The sequence below is a fragment of the Alosa pseudoharengus genome, unplaced genomic scaffold (assembly GCF_046254945.1).
Source record: "Alosa pseudoharengus isolate Yale_2024_CS ecotype anadromous, Long Island Sound unplaced genomic scaffold, YU_APseudo_1.1 YU_APseudo_1.1_scf_8, whole genome shotgun sequence".
In the NCBI taxonomy this organism is placed as follows: domain Eukaryota; kingdom Metazoa; phylum Chordata; class Actinopteri; order Clupeiformes; family Clupeidae; genus Alosa; species Alosa pseudoharengus.
The window spans coordinates 19,815,204-19,831,180 of NW_027468870.1; the positions used below are offsets into that span (position 1 = coordinate 19,815,204).

At 40.0% G+C, this 15,977-nt stretch overlaps 1 protein-coding gene across 3 annotated transcripts; it reads right to left on the reverse strand.

Annotated features, from left to right (window-relative positions):
- Positions 1–3,948: 3,948 nt before the first annotated feature.
- LOC143111982 (galectin-9-like) lies at positions 3,949–15,468 on the reverse strand. 3 transcript variants are annotated; one of them, XM_076274231.1, is made up of 10 exons: positions 15,314–15,468; positions 14,822–14,910; positions 9,128–9,320; positions 8,880–8,999; positions 8,245–8,331; positions 7,917–7,994; positions 7,753–7,785; positions 7,172–7,260; positions 5,369–5,525; positions 3,949–4,736 (listed from the first exon to the last, which is right to left on the reverse strand). In XM_076274231.1, exons 1-10 carry the CDS (start codon positions 15,338–15,340, stop codon positions 4,590–4,592), a joined length of 1,020 nt encoding a protein of 339 aa, XP_076130346.1. In that variant the 5' UTR covers positions 15,341–15,468; the 3' UTR covers positions 3,949–4,589. The 3 variants fall into 3 exon arrangements, with proteins under 3 accessions (XP_076130346.1, XP_076130345.1, XP_076130347.1); XM_076274230.1 differs by having other exon boundaries at positions 7,917–7,997; XM_076274232.1 differs by lacking the exon at positions 14,822–14,910 and having other exon boundaries at positions 7,917–7,997.
- Positions 15,469–15,977: the final 509 nt, after the last annotated feature.

Here is a 15,977-nt window from a genome sequence, read left to right on the forward strand (position 1 = left end):
GATACCTTTGGCTGATAGGTTCAAAACTGCACGGAATTTGAAGTGTAGGATCATTATGACACCCTCTGAATGCATGCCAAGTTTCGTGGAATTCTGTTCATGGGGGACCATACATGAATATTATGTGTACATTTAGTGACTGTACACAACGCATGCACACACACATGCAAACACACGCAACATGTAAAGATACATGCACACACATGCAGGGAGGCACAGACACACATAAATAATACAAATATACAAATAATACATAAATAAACACACACACACACACATAAACAAGCACAGACAGACACACACACAGACAAACACACACACAGGTACGCACACGAATGCACACACACACACACATAAAGACATACAGTACAGGCCAAAAGTTTGGACACACCTTCTCATTCAATGCGTTTCCTTTATTTTCATGACTATTTACATTGTAGATTCATCAAAACTATTAATGAACACATGTGGAATTATGTAGTTAACAAAAAAGTGTGAAATAACTGAAAACATGTCTTATATTCTAGTTTCTTCAAAGTTGCTTTTTTTTTTATTTAATACCATATTCAGCAAGCCATAACTTGACAAATATTCATCTGTGGGCCAAATAACTGCATTCATTCATAGTTTTGATGCCTTCAGTGAGAATCTACAATGTAAATAGTCATTAAAATAAAGAAAACGCATTGAAATTTTTGCAGAGAGAATGTGCAGGACTGAGTGGCAGTCATATTTTGTACCGCTTTGCGGTAGGCCTACATCTAGTTTTTAGCTCTTATAAACGGCCCGATTGTAAATAGTAAAAAGCAAAGCGGTAGCTTTTAGCTTCTAAAGCCAAGAAGACCGTCTCGGAGGGAGTGCTGTAGGAGGCGGCCTGATTCCACGCACCCGGCTCATGGCAGGGTAAAGCACCATTGCAACATGCGTCTCCACGGCTTGAGGAGGATTCCTTTTTTCTTAGTAGGCCTAGGCTATCTCAAATAGTAGAGTAGTACTGATGTGACGAGTAATCTGGGTGGGTATCATAAAATGCTCAGTTTATTCAATAGGCTATACGTCCAGAGCATAGCGACTCGTAAACCAGTGCCACCGCAACCCTGCAAACTAGGGCTGTCAATCGATTAAAAAAATGTATCTAATTAATTACATACTCTGTGATTAATTAATCTAAATTAATCACATATATAATTTTTGCTGTGAAAGTATTTTAAATATTTAAATTCAAATGAATCATTAAATAATCAGCATTAGTGACATTAAATTTCAAAAATACTTTTATTATTACTTTCACTGTTCAAATAATGGCCATAATAATCTATGATATGACCTAATATGCTGAGGAAATAAATTCAAAAGTGCTTCGGGAAGAAGTTTTTTTTAACATACAAGGCATTTCAGGCCACAGATATAACCTAGGGGACACAATGAAAATAAATGAACACTCCCCTCAATGTCAACACTATTTCTTTGCATTGATGTGCAACTTTCGAGTTGACGAACACCGGTGATATGCAAATTCCTTGCTGCAGACATTGTAGAGGACTTTATTTTAATCAACACTTTATTTTAAAAGTAAATGTTCCAATCAATGATCTAGGCAGCACATTTTCATCTCTCTCCTTCATTTTACAGTCTAATTGTTACTGACTAACGGCTCGGGGTCAAAGGTCATAGGGAATCGATTAATCTGCGTTATTTTTTTTAATCAGTTATTTTTTCTCAAATTAATTAATCGAAATGAATCAGTTATTTTGACAGCCCTACTGCAAACATATCGGTTATGGCATGCTGCAAGAGGCTATGGACGACACTAGGATTAGGCTGTTTTAAGAGATGTGATGTGTTCATAATACACATGCCAGGCCATATACTCCCCATATTCCTTGGGAAGGCTTCAGCCTACCCGCCTGTGCATAGCCTGAGCGAGGTGTGAGTGGAAGACTATACACTTTACAAAAAAAAAAGCAAGGCAGGCGGGCTAGAGCTAAATTAATTATATGTTAGGCTGTAAACTGATTAAGTTGAGGTAGCCTGAACACATTTCCGTTAAAATAGGCTTTATAACTGGTTAAACTGGACTTAAGTTCACTATTTGAAGGTAGCGTATGCCTATTTGCGTAAAATAGGTTTAGCTGATTCAAACATTTTTATTTTTCACCTCCGAGGAGGATAGACTCATTTAGGTAGTAAGTCAGAATATTTAGGTTAGGCCTACTGTCTCTGCATGTAAGTAAATGATAATAAAGCTTTAGCAAAGGTATTAGTGTGGGGAGAGTATTTGCTGCAGCTGCTAATTAGTGTCGCGATCGTGAAGTAAAAGCTGCATATGGTCATGTCTTGTAATAAACGTCCAGAGGCTGGCGAGTTTGACCAGGGTCATTCAATTGTAATGGAAACACTAGGACTGAGAGGAGGACCGCGTGAGAGCAGGTTCCTGGACAAGTTCCCGCCACCTAGGTTTTACCGCGAAGACTCGTAATGGAAAGGGGCCTCTTTGCTCACACACTGTTAGGAACTGTAGTGTGATTACTGACGCGTTACACACCCAACTCTGCTCAGCTACAAGAAAGAATCTCCCCTGTGTGTATATATTCACTCCAAGTTGGCCTACCATAACTTCCCAACTGTGCAATGTAGCCCATAAACTGCATGACAGTAGGCTATTTATATCTGTAAAATAACCACATGCATTTGTTCAACTTTATGAAGCAGAATTACGCACTAGGCTATTTGGAACACACATTTTGTTTGCGCAAGAGAGAGAAGACAGCGCACGTGACTTTTCTTTTTTTACAAAAAACTTACATTCCATTGACAGCCCTTGGAAATTATGTGGCTGCCATCTTTTGCAAATAGGGTTACCAACTTTCTGATATGAAAATAAGGAACAAGGGGGGGGTGGGGGGGGGGGGTGGTAATACACTTCAGTACACTGGCATCCACTTCAGTTAGTGAGGGGGGGGGGGGGGGGGGTATTGAAATTATGTATGTATTATTGTACTAAATAGTGCATCATTTTACAAAATTGTGAGCCATTATTTACTAAAATGCGTACATAATATACTACATTCTATCCACAATCGAGTAAAATGAGATCATAATTGAGTAAAACAAGTGCACAATTTGGTCAAATGAGCGCACATTCTCATAATATATATTTTTTTTAAATCTTGCAATGACGCCTCCAGGGCTCCATATTGAATTAATGTAACCTACTAGCCTACTCATTTTCTATCTGGTGCAAAACAAGAATAATTTCGATGCTAAAACACTTGATAAAAAATAACTGTTTGTAGCCTATTATACTCAAACCAAACAACTCTGAAAACTGAACTGGCATATATGCTTTCATAGAAAAAAATATATTTTGAACATCACAAGCAGCTGTAGAAGCTCTGAATTTGGTGAAGCCTTATTTTATTTCTGGCTTTTTTCTGTCTCTGCAGCAAGTAGGCTAGCCTATTTGTTTATCTTGCACAGATGCACTGTAAAACTCTGAGCAAGACATCTCATGCTACTATCTCATGTCATCTCATGCTACTATCAGCGTAATATACGTGACTCACAGTGGCTCAAACAAAAAGTGCATTCTCTGTTGGGATAGTGATGACAAACTGAGAGGGATAAAGGACAGCAGCAAAGTTTCCCTTTATCTCATACAAATCGTGAATTTTTCATTCAGTCTAACTTATAATACTGATCTGTCATGGATTTGCACGAGTTGATTCTCAATAATACGGAACAAAATGCGTTCCGTATCAGTTCAATACGGAACACATCTTTTTCCTTGCAAATACGGGACGATTCCGTATTTTACGGAACGGTTGGCAACCCTATTTGCAAACCAACTGGGCCATGAACACTGACACATCGGATGCTTTCTGCACTAGATCTCTTCAGGGGTATAGTAAGTAGTAGTAGTAGTAAGATTTGCAAATTACAGTACACTAGGAAATGATCATTCTTTAATGTTGAAATATGTGACAATGGCCATCTTTACATGAAACTCTCTGTTGATGTGTTCATTTCGAATGTTTTGCCTTGTGTATTCAAATGCATTGTTGAGCTACCAAGGTTACTGGCATGTTCGTTACAAAGCCGAAGCTCCGTCTAGCTCTGTTACAAATAAGTATACACTGCCCCCTAGAGGCCATTTACATTTACCCACAAATGGCATTCCATTCAGACTGACACGATTTACACATTTGCAGGCTTCAGAGGTATCATTCTCATCTTACTGTACTTTAAAGACTGTAGATCGAATTTGGGAGTCATTGTCATGTCTTATATCTTTGTTAAAAAAGAAAGAAAGAATGCAAGAAAACACAGACTACCGAGTACATTCTCTCTTTATAATACTAGGCTACTGCTTTGACAACCAGTGTGTAGAGTGAAATAATTAGGGATTGACAAGAAAATTATAGATAATCACTCAATCAATCAATTGTCATTCACATTTATTTCCATTATATATGCCCTAGCAGAACTAGGCTATGTGAGAAGAAACTGTAATTACAATTACTGCTAATTATGTGGGGGACACAACACAACACAAAGCATTTTGAAGATGCTGCGGTTCAGCATAGACATCAAACTTGCACAGAGGACAAGCTCACGTCCCCAGAGATCTCCACAATGTCCGTCTGCTCGTGGCTGAAGTGCCGGTGGTTGTAGGTGAACATCTGGATGCCGTTGACAATTATCCTGTAACACTGGGTGTCGCACACAAACATCACCTGTAATGAAGACAGACATTTCATTACTCCGACTGACCACTTCAATTTTAATTATCACAAAATTAGAATGTTATATTAAATTCCATGCTTTTCCTTTTTTTTTAATCAGTTTTGAAAATCCACATTTTCCAACATCCAACATCAGCTTAGTTTCCAAACAACTCTCTTTCTCCCATTGAACCCTTCAAATGAATGACAGCAAATTGATATGACAGTATAGCAATGTACAACAAATTCACTGTCCTTGCATTATTTTCTTGATTAATCGATTACTTGTTTGGTCTATCAAATATCAGAGAAAATCAGCATTACCCAAAGCCCAAGATGACGTCCTAAAATGCCCTTTTTCTTTCAATGTTACTCAAACCAAATTGATAATTGATTACCAAAATAGTTGCAGATTACTTGAATAGTAATCAACACTAATCAATGAATTGTTGCAGCCCTAATGATGAATATTTCAGCTTAGTTTCCTTAAACATTATTCACCCCGATTTACTGAATACCAACATATTTGCCAATTAACTTAATAGTTTAAAACTAATTGATTAATCAATGAATTGTTGAAGCCCTAATGATGAATATTTCAGCTAAGTTTCTGGTTCCATGAACAGGCATGACCAGATACCTACCGTGAATTGCTGTCCGCAGTGGAAAGGCATCCCCCCGGACCTCTCCTCAGGTCCCCACTTATTATTCAGGTGACTATTGCACACCACTGTGTTTTCTTTGAACCTGGGGTTGAAGTGGAGGGCTATGCCCGAGTTGAACCGCAGGTTGATGCAGAACCTGGAATGAGATCGTGTGGAGTTTAGTTTAATCACCCTGACCCTGGCTTTCTATATATTTTTGTAATATATACAAAAATACGTATATACACACACACACACACAGATTTAAACAATTAACTATATTTTGCCTATCACATGAAATGCCTGTAGCTAGAAATGCCTGACTGACTAGGCCTAGTATAGTTTTTAACTATAGGGTAGTTTTCAATTGCTTCGTGCAACTATCAGTGAAAAGAGCTGTGGTGTCTGTGTCAATCTATTTAAAATTTCTCTCACTGTGATGTTTCATAGAATTCATAAGTTACGTTGCTGCCTAAATGTGTGTGGAGTGGACATTATAACTGATCATTGAATAGCCTATAACTGACTAGGCCTATGACATTTCATAACCTTCCCAGCCTTCCTCTAGTCTGGACTGAGGCCTAACTTCATACTTGACCAATGGCTGTTACCCTATTACTTCAAACCTCTCAAACCTCTTATATTCACTGTTGATTTGTGTCTCTCCTATTTTCTACTAAACTTTATCCCATATGCGCTGCTACCCTTGCAATGCTATAGTTTTTATATTACTATGTCTACATTATGGCTATATTAGCCCATTTGCACAACCCCTCCCTCCTTCCCCCAGTCTGGACTGTTACCTTACTTATTACTTAATACTTGACCAATGACTGTAACCCTAATATTTCAAACATATCCTTGCACTGCTTTATATTACCAAGCTTTTAATATACCATACCCCGCTCCCTCTTATTGTCTAGTTATTGTTTTCATTTTATAATTATTATTATTACTGTTATCATTGTTTTTATATGTGAAGCACTTTGGGTCAATTCTGTTGTGTTAAATGTGCTATATAAATAAAGTTGACTTGACTTCAACATTTGTTTCTCTGCCTTGCTCTCACTAGTTCATATTCCTGAATTCCTGAAAGCATAATACATAAAAGCATAATTAAAGAGCATGTTTGGCGAGGTCTCTGGCGATTGTCCTGCAGGGCTGGATTCGGGCAGGATTCCGCCATAAACCCCCTTATTCTTTAACTATGGAAGACGGGAGGCATAAGGGGAGGTGGTGTGTTGCGAGCGAAGTAACACCGATGCTGCAACTTCGGCAGGTAGACTGCGAATAAGTAACCTGACTGATTGAATAAGGAGGCGTGGCAAATTCCGTCACGCTCCTCCCGAACTTCCGTTTGTAAACGGCATTTGTAACAAGCAGCTGTGTTCTAATGTTTTTCGAACTCATTTGCATACAGAGCACATCAACCTATCATCGCTTTGCTTCATTAGCAGGGAAGGGCTGATTGGTTGCAGAGGTGATAGGGCCAATGCACTGGTTCTCTGGAGGTGTCTTGTGAATGTGTAACATGTGTGCAGTTTGCGGTGCAATGATAAATGTTTGCAAATTATAAATGGCAGATGTACCGACTTATCGCGGTTCACGTCTGCGCATTGAACCGTAGGGGGCGTATCCTTCGGTTCAATAATATACCTTTTACCGTCACATCCCTAATGCGAACTAGGACATCTCAGTGAGATCTACCACCATACTTGGCAGAGTTCTCACAAAAACCTTTTGCATAACATGCAGAATATTACCCAGTAATAAAATATTTAACTAGCAAAGTACATACTGTACCTGTCAGCTTGTTGGTTTGGGACGCCCTGAATGGTGATGTTTTTACCAGGATATAATCCGCCTTGAATAACAGTCTTGTATGGTACAGTCTGTGTAAAATTTGTAAATATGTAAATGTTGCAATATATGTTCTCCCCTTTCACAGACAAGCATGGAGCAATAAGGGCATGGCATTTGGACTATGACCTACCTTGTCTAATCATTTATCAAAACTATTTATATAACCTGATATGTTTTCATATATATCAAAACATTAAAAAAAAAAATATTTATCTAATTTTTTTCACTGCTGGTTTTATGTAAATCTGTATTATAGATAGACTATATAGAATTTAGTCTTGTATGAAAAACATCAAAAAGTTCCTGACTCTTCTGAATGCTTAGTAATCAGTGAATTGTTGGTTCAGACCAGTGTAAGAGTTATCGAGTATAGACCCTTTAATGGAATTTCCATGCGTTCTACTTTTGACATCAGCTGTTCCTAGAAGGTTTCAGGTTAACAAATGTGGATACATTATAAAGGTAACATATCGAAGGGTCTAATGATCAACGAAAATGTCAACATTAAAATGAGCTCTTACGTAGGCCTGGGGAGGGCTGTACGGTGGTGGAGCCTGTCAAGATGGAAAAAAGGCATTATGTCATATTTCACTTTTGGACAATGGAACTATGAGGCTTCCAGTACCGCAGAGACAATAATAAACAGTTCTCAAACTCTTGTATGTATCCCCCACCGTCCACCCACCATTTGGAAGGAGGCTGCTTGGGCAACAGCAGCAGCTTCTTGGAAGAAGTGTGGTTTACTTCTCCCCCTGTGGCTCTGCTGCTAAAAGAATAAATGAGGTCATTGGTTATGTGAAAGGATCATTTACAGCTACTTACATTATTACTATTATTATTATTAATAATAATAATAATAATAATGCATTTAATTTGTATAGCGCTTTTCAAGACACTCAAAGACACCTTACAGTTTTCACATAGGTTATACAGACAAGGTACATAAACAAGGAACATTGATTTGGTGTTTATAGTAGTGACAGTAAACATAAGATACGGTGACAAACACTCACAGACTTTGGATGACTTTGAGTGACTTGAAACACTGTATACTGAGCAGGATTAGAGGGACTCTGAAAAGGACTCTGACAAGTAGGACCCTGAAGTGGAGTACAAAAAAAAGACAGGCCTACATGACTTTGGACGCACCAAGTTGCCTGCTGTGGCACCATAGCATGTCAATACTGTAATCATTACATTGCATTACATTTGGCTGACACATTTTAACCAAAGTGACTTACATGGTAAACAGTTTAAAGCTTTTTAAAAACAATTCTCCCAATAATTCTAAAACAATTTAAAACCATTTAAAAGGTAGAGTACAATAAGAACAAGTGCACCAGTGAGTGCTGTTTTTATACAGTCAAGTGTCAGTTCTAGTCAGGTGACAAGTGCTTGAATTAGCAAGGCTAATTGTAAGTAGTGCTACTAGGAGATATTCTCTGAAGAGCTGGGTCTTCAGGAGTTTTCTAAAGATGGAGAGGGATGCCCCTGCTCTAGTAGGCACTGACGGCTCGTTCCACCGACGAGGAACAACAGGTGAGAAAAGTTTGGACTTCATCACTGATCTCTTAAGACCTCTATAGTGGTCAGTGGTCATTAAGATGTCAGCCTTGGAGTTCCTATTCCTATCAATCAAAATGCTTACTGGGGGATTCTGGAAGGCAATTGAATATATCTCCACTCCTCCATCAATGAAGATGCTTTGGACCCTGGTGGCAGAGATGCGGTGCTTGTACTCCATGAAATGGGCACCGTTCACAACAATCTGATTGAATGGATGGAGAAACACTATTGAATAACACTATTGAATAAATGATGCAGGAGTTTGTTAAAATTAGAACAAGTTGAAAAATGTGTGCATTTTGAAAAGACAATTTTATATTCAAACCGAACCGAATAGGAGTCGTGGTTGACCAAGAATATCAGGGTGAAGTTAGCCCCGAGGGCAATTGGTGATGGTGTTTTGCGTTCCTCACTACCCCAGTTCGATCCTTGCAAGGTGTTACACACAACGTAACTTGATCTGCCATATCGTGGGTTGAAGTGGAGGGCTCTGTCTGAGCCGCACATAAAGTCCACCTGAAATCTGTATGGACATGAAATAACACAAAATTAAATGCTATCATTCTACATGTTATCCTAAATGTCTGTCTAGAACAAGAATCTCAAGAATATAGGACGTGCTGTGCGCTATCACTATAAGGCCTCATTTAGACCGCAAACGTGGCAGCTGCGTGTCAGCTATATTACCTGTCCGTTTCGGCGCATATCAAAAGAGCGTGCACACAGCGTCAAAAGTCAAGTCAAGTTTATTTATATAGCGCATTTCATACACAGAGGTCATTTAATGTGCTTTACATAAACAAAAGAGTTATATGTGCGGAGCATCTCTTTATGGATTTCATAATGGATCTGAAGTTTGTATTAATGCCATTTTCTTTCGGTCTTCCTACAATCTCTTTTTAGGAGTTTAACCGCTGGATTTTGCTTCCATGGTGCTTTCTGTTTGTCCTTAATTTTCTTGAATTGTAATGGAGCAATGTCATCCATAATGTTTGCCATTTTTGCATTAAAGTGATCAAATAAGTCTTCTACCGAGTCTGACAGTTGACTTGACGTCTGTGAAAGTGCTTGCTCCTTTATTCTTCTTCTTTTTACCATCATAGATCTGTTCTGAGTGTGTGGGGACATAGACACATCAACGAACACGTAACGCCAGGTCTTTAACAGCTGTAGAGACATTTGAGACCCTTTGTGATAACAAGGTCGAGGGTATGCCTGAGAGAGTGTGTTGGCAAATGTACATGCTGTGTTAGGGAGAAAGTATCGATTAGTGCAATTAATTCCTTGGCATAATTGTTTTCAGGATTATCCACATTCAAGTTTAGATCCCCTGATATAATAAGACAGTCAAACTCAATGCAAATATACAGGGGATCCTGGGGAGTTTGAGTGTGTGGGGGGGGTGTTGGGTGGGGATGGGTATACAGGGGATCCTGGGGCGTTTGAGCGGGTGGTGGGGTGCTGGGGTGGGGATGGTGATGGGAGATATGGGGGGTTTGGGTGGCCTGGGGAGTTTGATTGGGTGTAGGTGGTGATTGGAAATCAAGGAAGATGGGGTTGAATATTGGTTCAGAGTCTCCATCTACCTGCTGAGGTCCTGGGGAGTTTGTTGCATATGTTTCGCTTTCAGCAGGTATTCCAGTAGTGTATTCCATGTTGTTGTGTCTTTGTGGTGGCAGGGAGTCGACGGAGGTGGGGAGGGGTATACTGGTGTTACAACATGACCTTTTCCTTTCTGATAGCCTCTCAGCAGCTTTGATAGGTGCTATCTCCTAATGCTCATTGCATCCATTTGTTTGCTGAGATTCCAAAGAGTTTGACTCCAGTGATTGACTTTGAGTCATTTCAGCAGCACCCAGCGTTTGTATGGCTACTGAGCGCTTATCAGAGGCTCGGCTCAAGGTTGGCAGAAAAAATGTTGGGTGCAGGAGAGAGGTGATAGTTTTCAGTTAAGATCTCGGTCCCAGTCCAACTCACCTCTGTGCTATCCGGTCTGAAATATTCCCTGCGATTCCAGAAAAGGTTAAAATTGTCAATAAAATTCATCCCAACTGAAAAGCATGTTTTTGCGAGCCAGGTGTTTAAACGGAATAGTCTGGTAAATACAAAGCTTCCCTCTGCTGGGAGTGGGCCACTGATGAAAATTTGTATTCCAAGCTCATATAGGGCAGAGAAAAGTTCCTTGAAATCTTCTTTGACATACAGCTGTTCTTTGTAAATGTCATTTGCTCCAACATGCACAATGATGCACTTGATAGTTGCATATTTTGATACCAGTTCTGCAGTTTCACCACGTCTCAGGTGCAGATTTAAGCAATAATCACCGAGAGGCCGTAGCCTAGATTACACTGATTTTAGAACAGCTAAGGGGCGTTGTTAGGCACGACCAGAGCCGGGGGGTTTGCACAACCGCGACTTGGCGTGTGCGTTGCGAGTTTGTTCCGTGGTTGCTGCGACGCATTTTATCTGTAGCCGCCTACATGCCGTTGTAAAATCCAGCACAAACATAGGCTACACCTTGACCCCTTAGGCCTACTATAATCAGCCCTGACCAAAACCCAGACTCATTTTCTGCTAGTGACAGCGCAAAAGTATAAGTATAAGTATATATACTCTTTTGATCCCGTGAGGGAAATTTGGTCTCTGCATTTATCCCAATCCGTGAATTAGTGTATGGAAGCATATGAGTAGCTTTATTCAAATGAGAATGCAATCTGCAATATGCAATTCAAAATGACATTACATTATGCAATTGACAATTCATTATGTAATTTAATATTGCAATTTGCAATAATTTCCAACAAATTGTATTTTAATTTGCAAAGTGACAATGCAATCCTAAAATCAATTTGAATAATTTTGGTTAAAAAATAGAATAAACATGGATTGAATTGCATTCCATTTTGCCATGGTACTTCAGTCTCAAAATTCAAATAGCAATTCCTTTTGCATTTCAATTTTCAATATTCAGTTTAATCATTTAACTGTCAATTCGTTTTGCAATTTAATATTTAAAGTGCAATGTAGGATTGCATTTTTAAAACATATTTGGCAAAACTGTCAATGCCAGCTTGAAAAGATTTTGGATTATTTTGGGCAAAACGTTTTGCCATCGTTTTGAGGCATTTTATTCAAATGGAAAAGAAATAGCGCCCCCCGTGATTGCATTGCACTTTGGTCACGCTCTTTGTGTTGCAAAATTCAAATGGCCATTCAATATGCCAAACGCATTGCAATCTGTCAAGTCTCTCGTCAAGGCGGGAACTAGGCTACGTCACTTCCGTGTTTACGTCTTATCCAGTTAGTGCTTGCAATGGAGAAGTTTGCAGCTGCACTAAGGTCTCTGGCTGATTATGTAGAACACCACCGTGTCAACGAGTCTGACTCAACGGACAGATTACTGAAAATGGACGACAGAGTGGGCTATCTAGCCCTACTTGTCCGATTTGATGTCAACCTGGTCCGTTCAAAGATTTCTGAGGCCTTACAGCTAATGGGCGCTAGACGGTGGGGAGACCTTCTGTGGATACCACTGGAGGGAATAGAAGGTTACCTCTCTCTCTAGGGAGATCGCGGAGCTCTTTGGAGTTCACAGGACAAGTAGGGCTAGATCGCCCACTCTGTCGTCCATTGTCGTTAGTTAGGCTAAAACTAACAGCCTTTCCTTGCCCTGCTCTCTCTCTCTCTCTATCTCTCTCTCACACACACACACACACACAACGGAGACTCCCCTCCGTGGTCTGGCTAGCCTCATAAGCAAACCGGGGGGTGCGGTCGCTCCGGGCCCACGTTTGGCCAAATCTATCTCGCTGAATTGTTCTATACGATGCTTATTTGTAGGCTACTAATTGCTGGGGGGAGGGGATGCTACTAAAGATGCCGCTGGTTGGCAAAGTTATCAGCAGCAACATAAGAGCCTTAAGAACACAGCTGGGTCTCGCGGACACTAGGCCTACTCGCGGTCACGGTTAACATTATTCATCAACTGTGACATGATATGTTTGCGCCGCCAACACCCCCCCGCCCCCCCCAAAAAAAAATGTGCCCCCTTGAAAATCGCGAATGCCCCCTCTGTCACTGTACTCTACAGCCGGGTCTGTCGGCCAGAGACTGCAAACTCCTCCATTGCAAACGCTAACTGGGTAAGAACAGAGAATGTCTAATAAGACATTAGCCCGTAGACGGGCTCTGGTAAGAAGACGTTAACACGGAAGTGACGTAGCCTAGTTCCCGCCTTGACGAGTGACTTGACAGATTGCAATGCGTTTGGCAGATTGAATGGCCATTTGAATTTTGCAACACAAAGAGCGTGATCAAAGTGCAATGCAATCACGGGGGGCGCTATTTCTTTTCCATTTGAATAAAATGCCTCAAAACGATGGCAAAACGTTTTGCCCAAAATAATCCAAAATCTTTTCAAGCTGGCATTAACAGTTTTGCCAAATATGTTTTTAAAATGCAATCCTACATTGCACTTTAAATATTAAATTGCAAAACGAATTGACAGTTAAATGATTAAACTGAATATTGAAAATTGAAATGCAAAATGAATTGCCATTTGAATTTTGAGACTGAAGTACCATGGCAAAATGGAATGCAATTCAATCCATGTTTATTCTATTTTTTAACCAAAATTATTGGAATTGATTTTAGGATTTCATTGTCACTTTGCAGATTAAAATACAATTTGTTGGATATTATTGCAAATTGCAATATTAAATTGCATAATGAATTGTCAATTGCATAATGTAATGTCTTTTTGAATGGCATATTGCAGATTGCATTCTCATTTGAAAAAAGCTACTCATATGCTTCCATATTAGTGTTCAACACACACAGCACACAGTGTACACACAGTGAGGTGAAGCACACACTAATCCCGGCGCAGTGAGCCGCCTGCATCAACAGCGGCGCTCGGGGAGCAGTGAGGGGTTATGTTTAACGGACGCTTTTTTTGTCCAAAGCGGCATAGGCCAATGATAGCCTACCCGTATACAAATACAAATAATAGGCTAGTAGGCCTAGAATTACTCAATTACTCAATAGAATTAAACAGAATTATATATATAAAAAAACAGGATTAAAGAAACTGCTATAGGCCTACAAGGGAGCCCCACAAATAGATAGATAGCAACGATTGGTAGACTAGATCCTTGGTAGCCTAGGTTATTTCTGGATTTACGCAATTGATTAGTGTTCTACAGGTTTTAGGTCTAAGGAAGGAGTAGTGGAAGAGGACATGTGGTGTTAAGACAATATGCCAGTTTAGACCTGTGTAGACCAGTGTAGAGTGGCTGTGGCATCATTTACCTCTAGTGGCAATAATAAATCCCTTTCCTAGTTTGTAACGTTATACATTAACGTTAAACTCAAAATGTATGTGCTACATAATTTAGCATGTCTGCATGCAGACATGCTGAATTATGTAATTATGTAGCACATACATTTTGAGTTTAACTTTAACCCTTTTCCCAGTTTATGAAGTTGTGCGTCTATGAGCAAAGTAGACATATGGTTCTACTTTGCTCATAGGCGCTTCATAAACTGTATGATATGTTGCCTTAGACTATGGTAGGCTAATGCAGCTACTAGAGACTATAGATAGATAGATACTTTAGTCATCCCCAGACGTGTAACGTGAAGTCGTGCATGGATGTGATGTCTCCGTCCTGCAGGCTAGCCAGAGTGCTCTCAACTCCGCTGCCATGTGTGAATAAACAAACGTCCCCCCCCCCATGTCCCCGGTATAACGTCATTGTCGGGTCCTTAGGAGGTATTTGAAATGACCAAATGCAAATGTCATCCGAGGGACCTGACGGTGACGTCCCTAGAAAGTCCTGAACCGGACGTCACGCAATAAGCAAACGATAACTTGCTCCGGACGTCAATAAGGTCACCGGAACGTTCGCTAGAGAACATGACGTTCGGGACCAATCGGGGACGTCGTGAATGTCGGCATGAGGTCCGGGGGACGTCCCGTGTTTGTCGGGTACATCCTATGACATAATACAGTTATAATATTACCTTTCCGCACCGGGAAGCACTCTTCCAGTGACAGTGATGGTCTTTCCTTCACGAAGACCACCCTTGATTGCACCAGTAAATGGTAGTCTCTGGGGAGGAAGAATCGACTGTCACAGCTTCAAACTAAGGCTCGACTGGACAATTTACTTTTACAATTTACTTCTACATTTCGATAGGCTTACAGCCAACATGATTTTGTGCCATACAATCACGTTAAATTTGGCTCGACATTGACAACCTTAGACATGGTGCTGTGCACAGATGCTGTGCTTTACTTGACATAATAGTGCAAATTATTGGTTAGGCCTATTTTCTATCTTTACGCATTTTGCACATGGCCAAGTCATGTTTAACATGGATCAAATTAAACGCCGAATAGCAAAGTAGGCGAAGTCGATTCTATGCAAATTGCAATACTTTAATAGTCGTATTCAAACAATTAGATTTGTTTTCCCCACTTAACTTCGTATTCAAGTTATGTAGGTTACTCACCGGACTGTGGTAAGATTGCTGATGCATTCTTCAAAGTTCAGTCGTTATTTTAACACTGGATTCGCAGAGCAGAGCGGACTTCATAAAGAGCAGAGAAGCTGTGAATCATGAAACGTAGACTAGGCTACTACACCCTGATAAACAGCTCCAACGAAGTTAAGTTTCGATTTCCCGGTTAACCATGTTGGCACTACATTGGCACCGTGGCCACATCACTCCCATTTCTGGCATCGATTCGATATTGTTATCCGATAAACAGATCCAAACAGCACATCTAACACCTGTCTTTGAGGAGTGGAGCAGACACTTTTATGGTAGAATGGCTTAGGACTATGGAATCAGAACAACGCCATAAAGATTAGCCTGGTCCTTACCGCCTGTGACTACGTTTCTCTGTGAAAAGATATTCACATGTGTAATAGAGTTTTGTCTTCGAAAATATGATTTGCACAAGTGTAGAACCGTTTTGTAACTGTGGAATTAATTTGTCTGTGTGCAAAAAAAATGCGTACCTGTAGAAATATTTTGTGCACTTGTGAAAAACATTTGTCCACAGGGATTTAGTTTGAATGTGTGTGGAACAGCTTTATAGCTACAGGCATGGGAGAAGTGCGACATCTATCTTTCGTGTGCAAATTAATTCCACAGTTCCAAAACGGTTCTA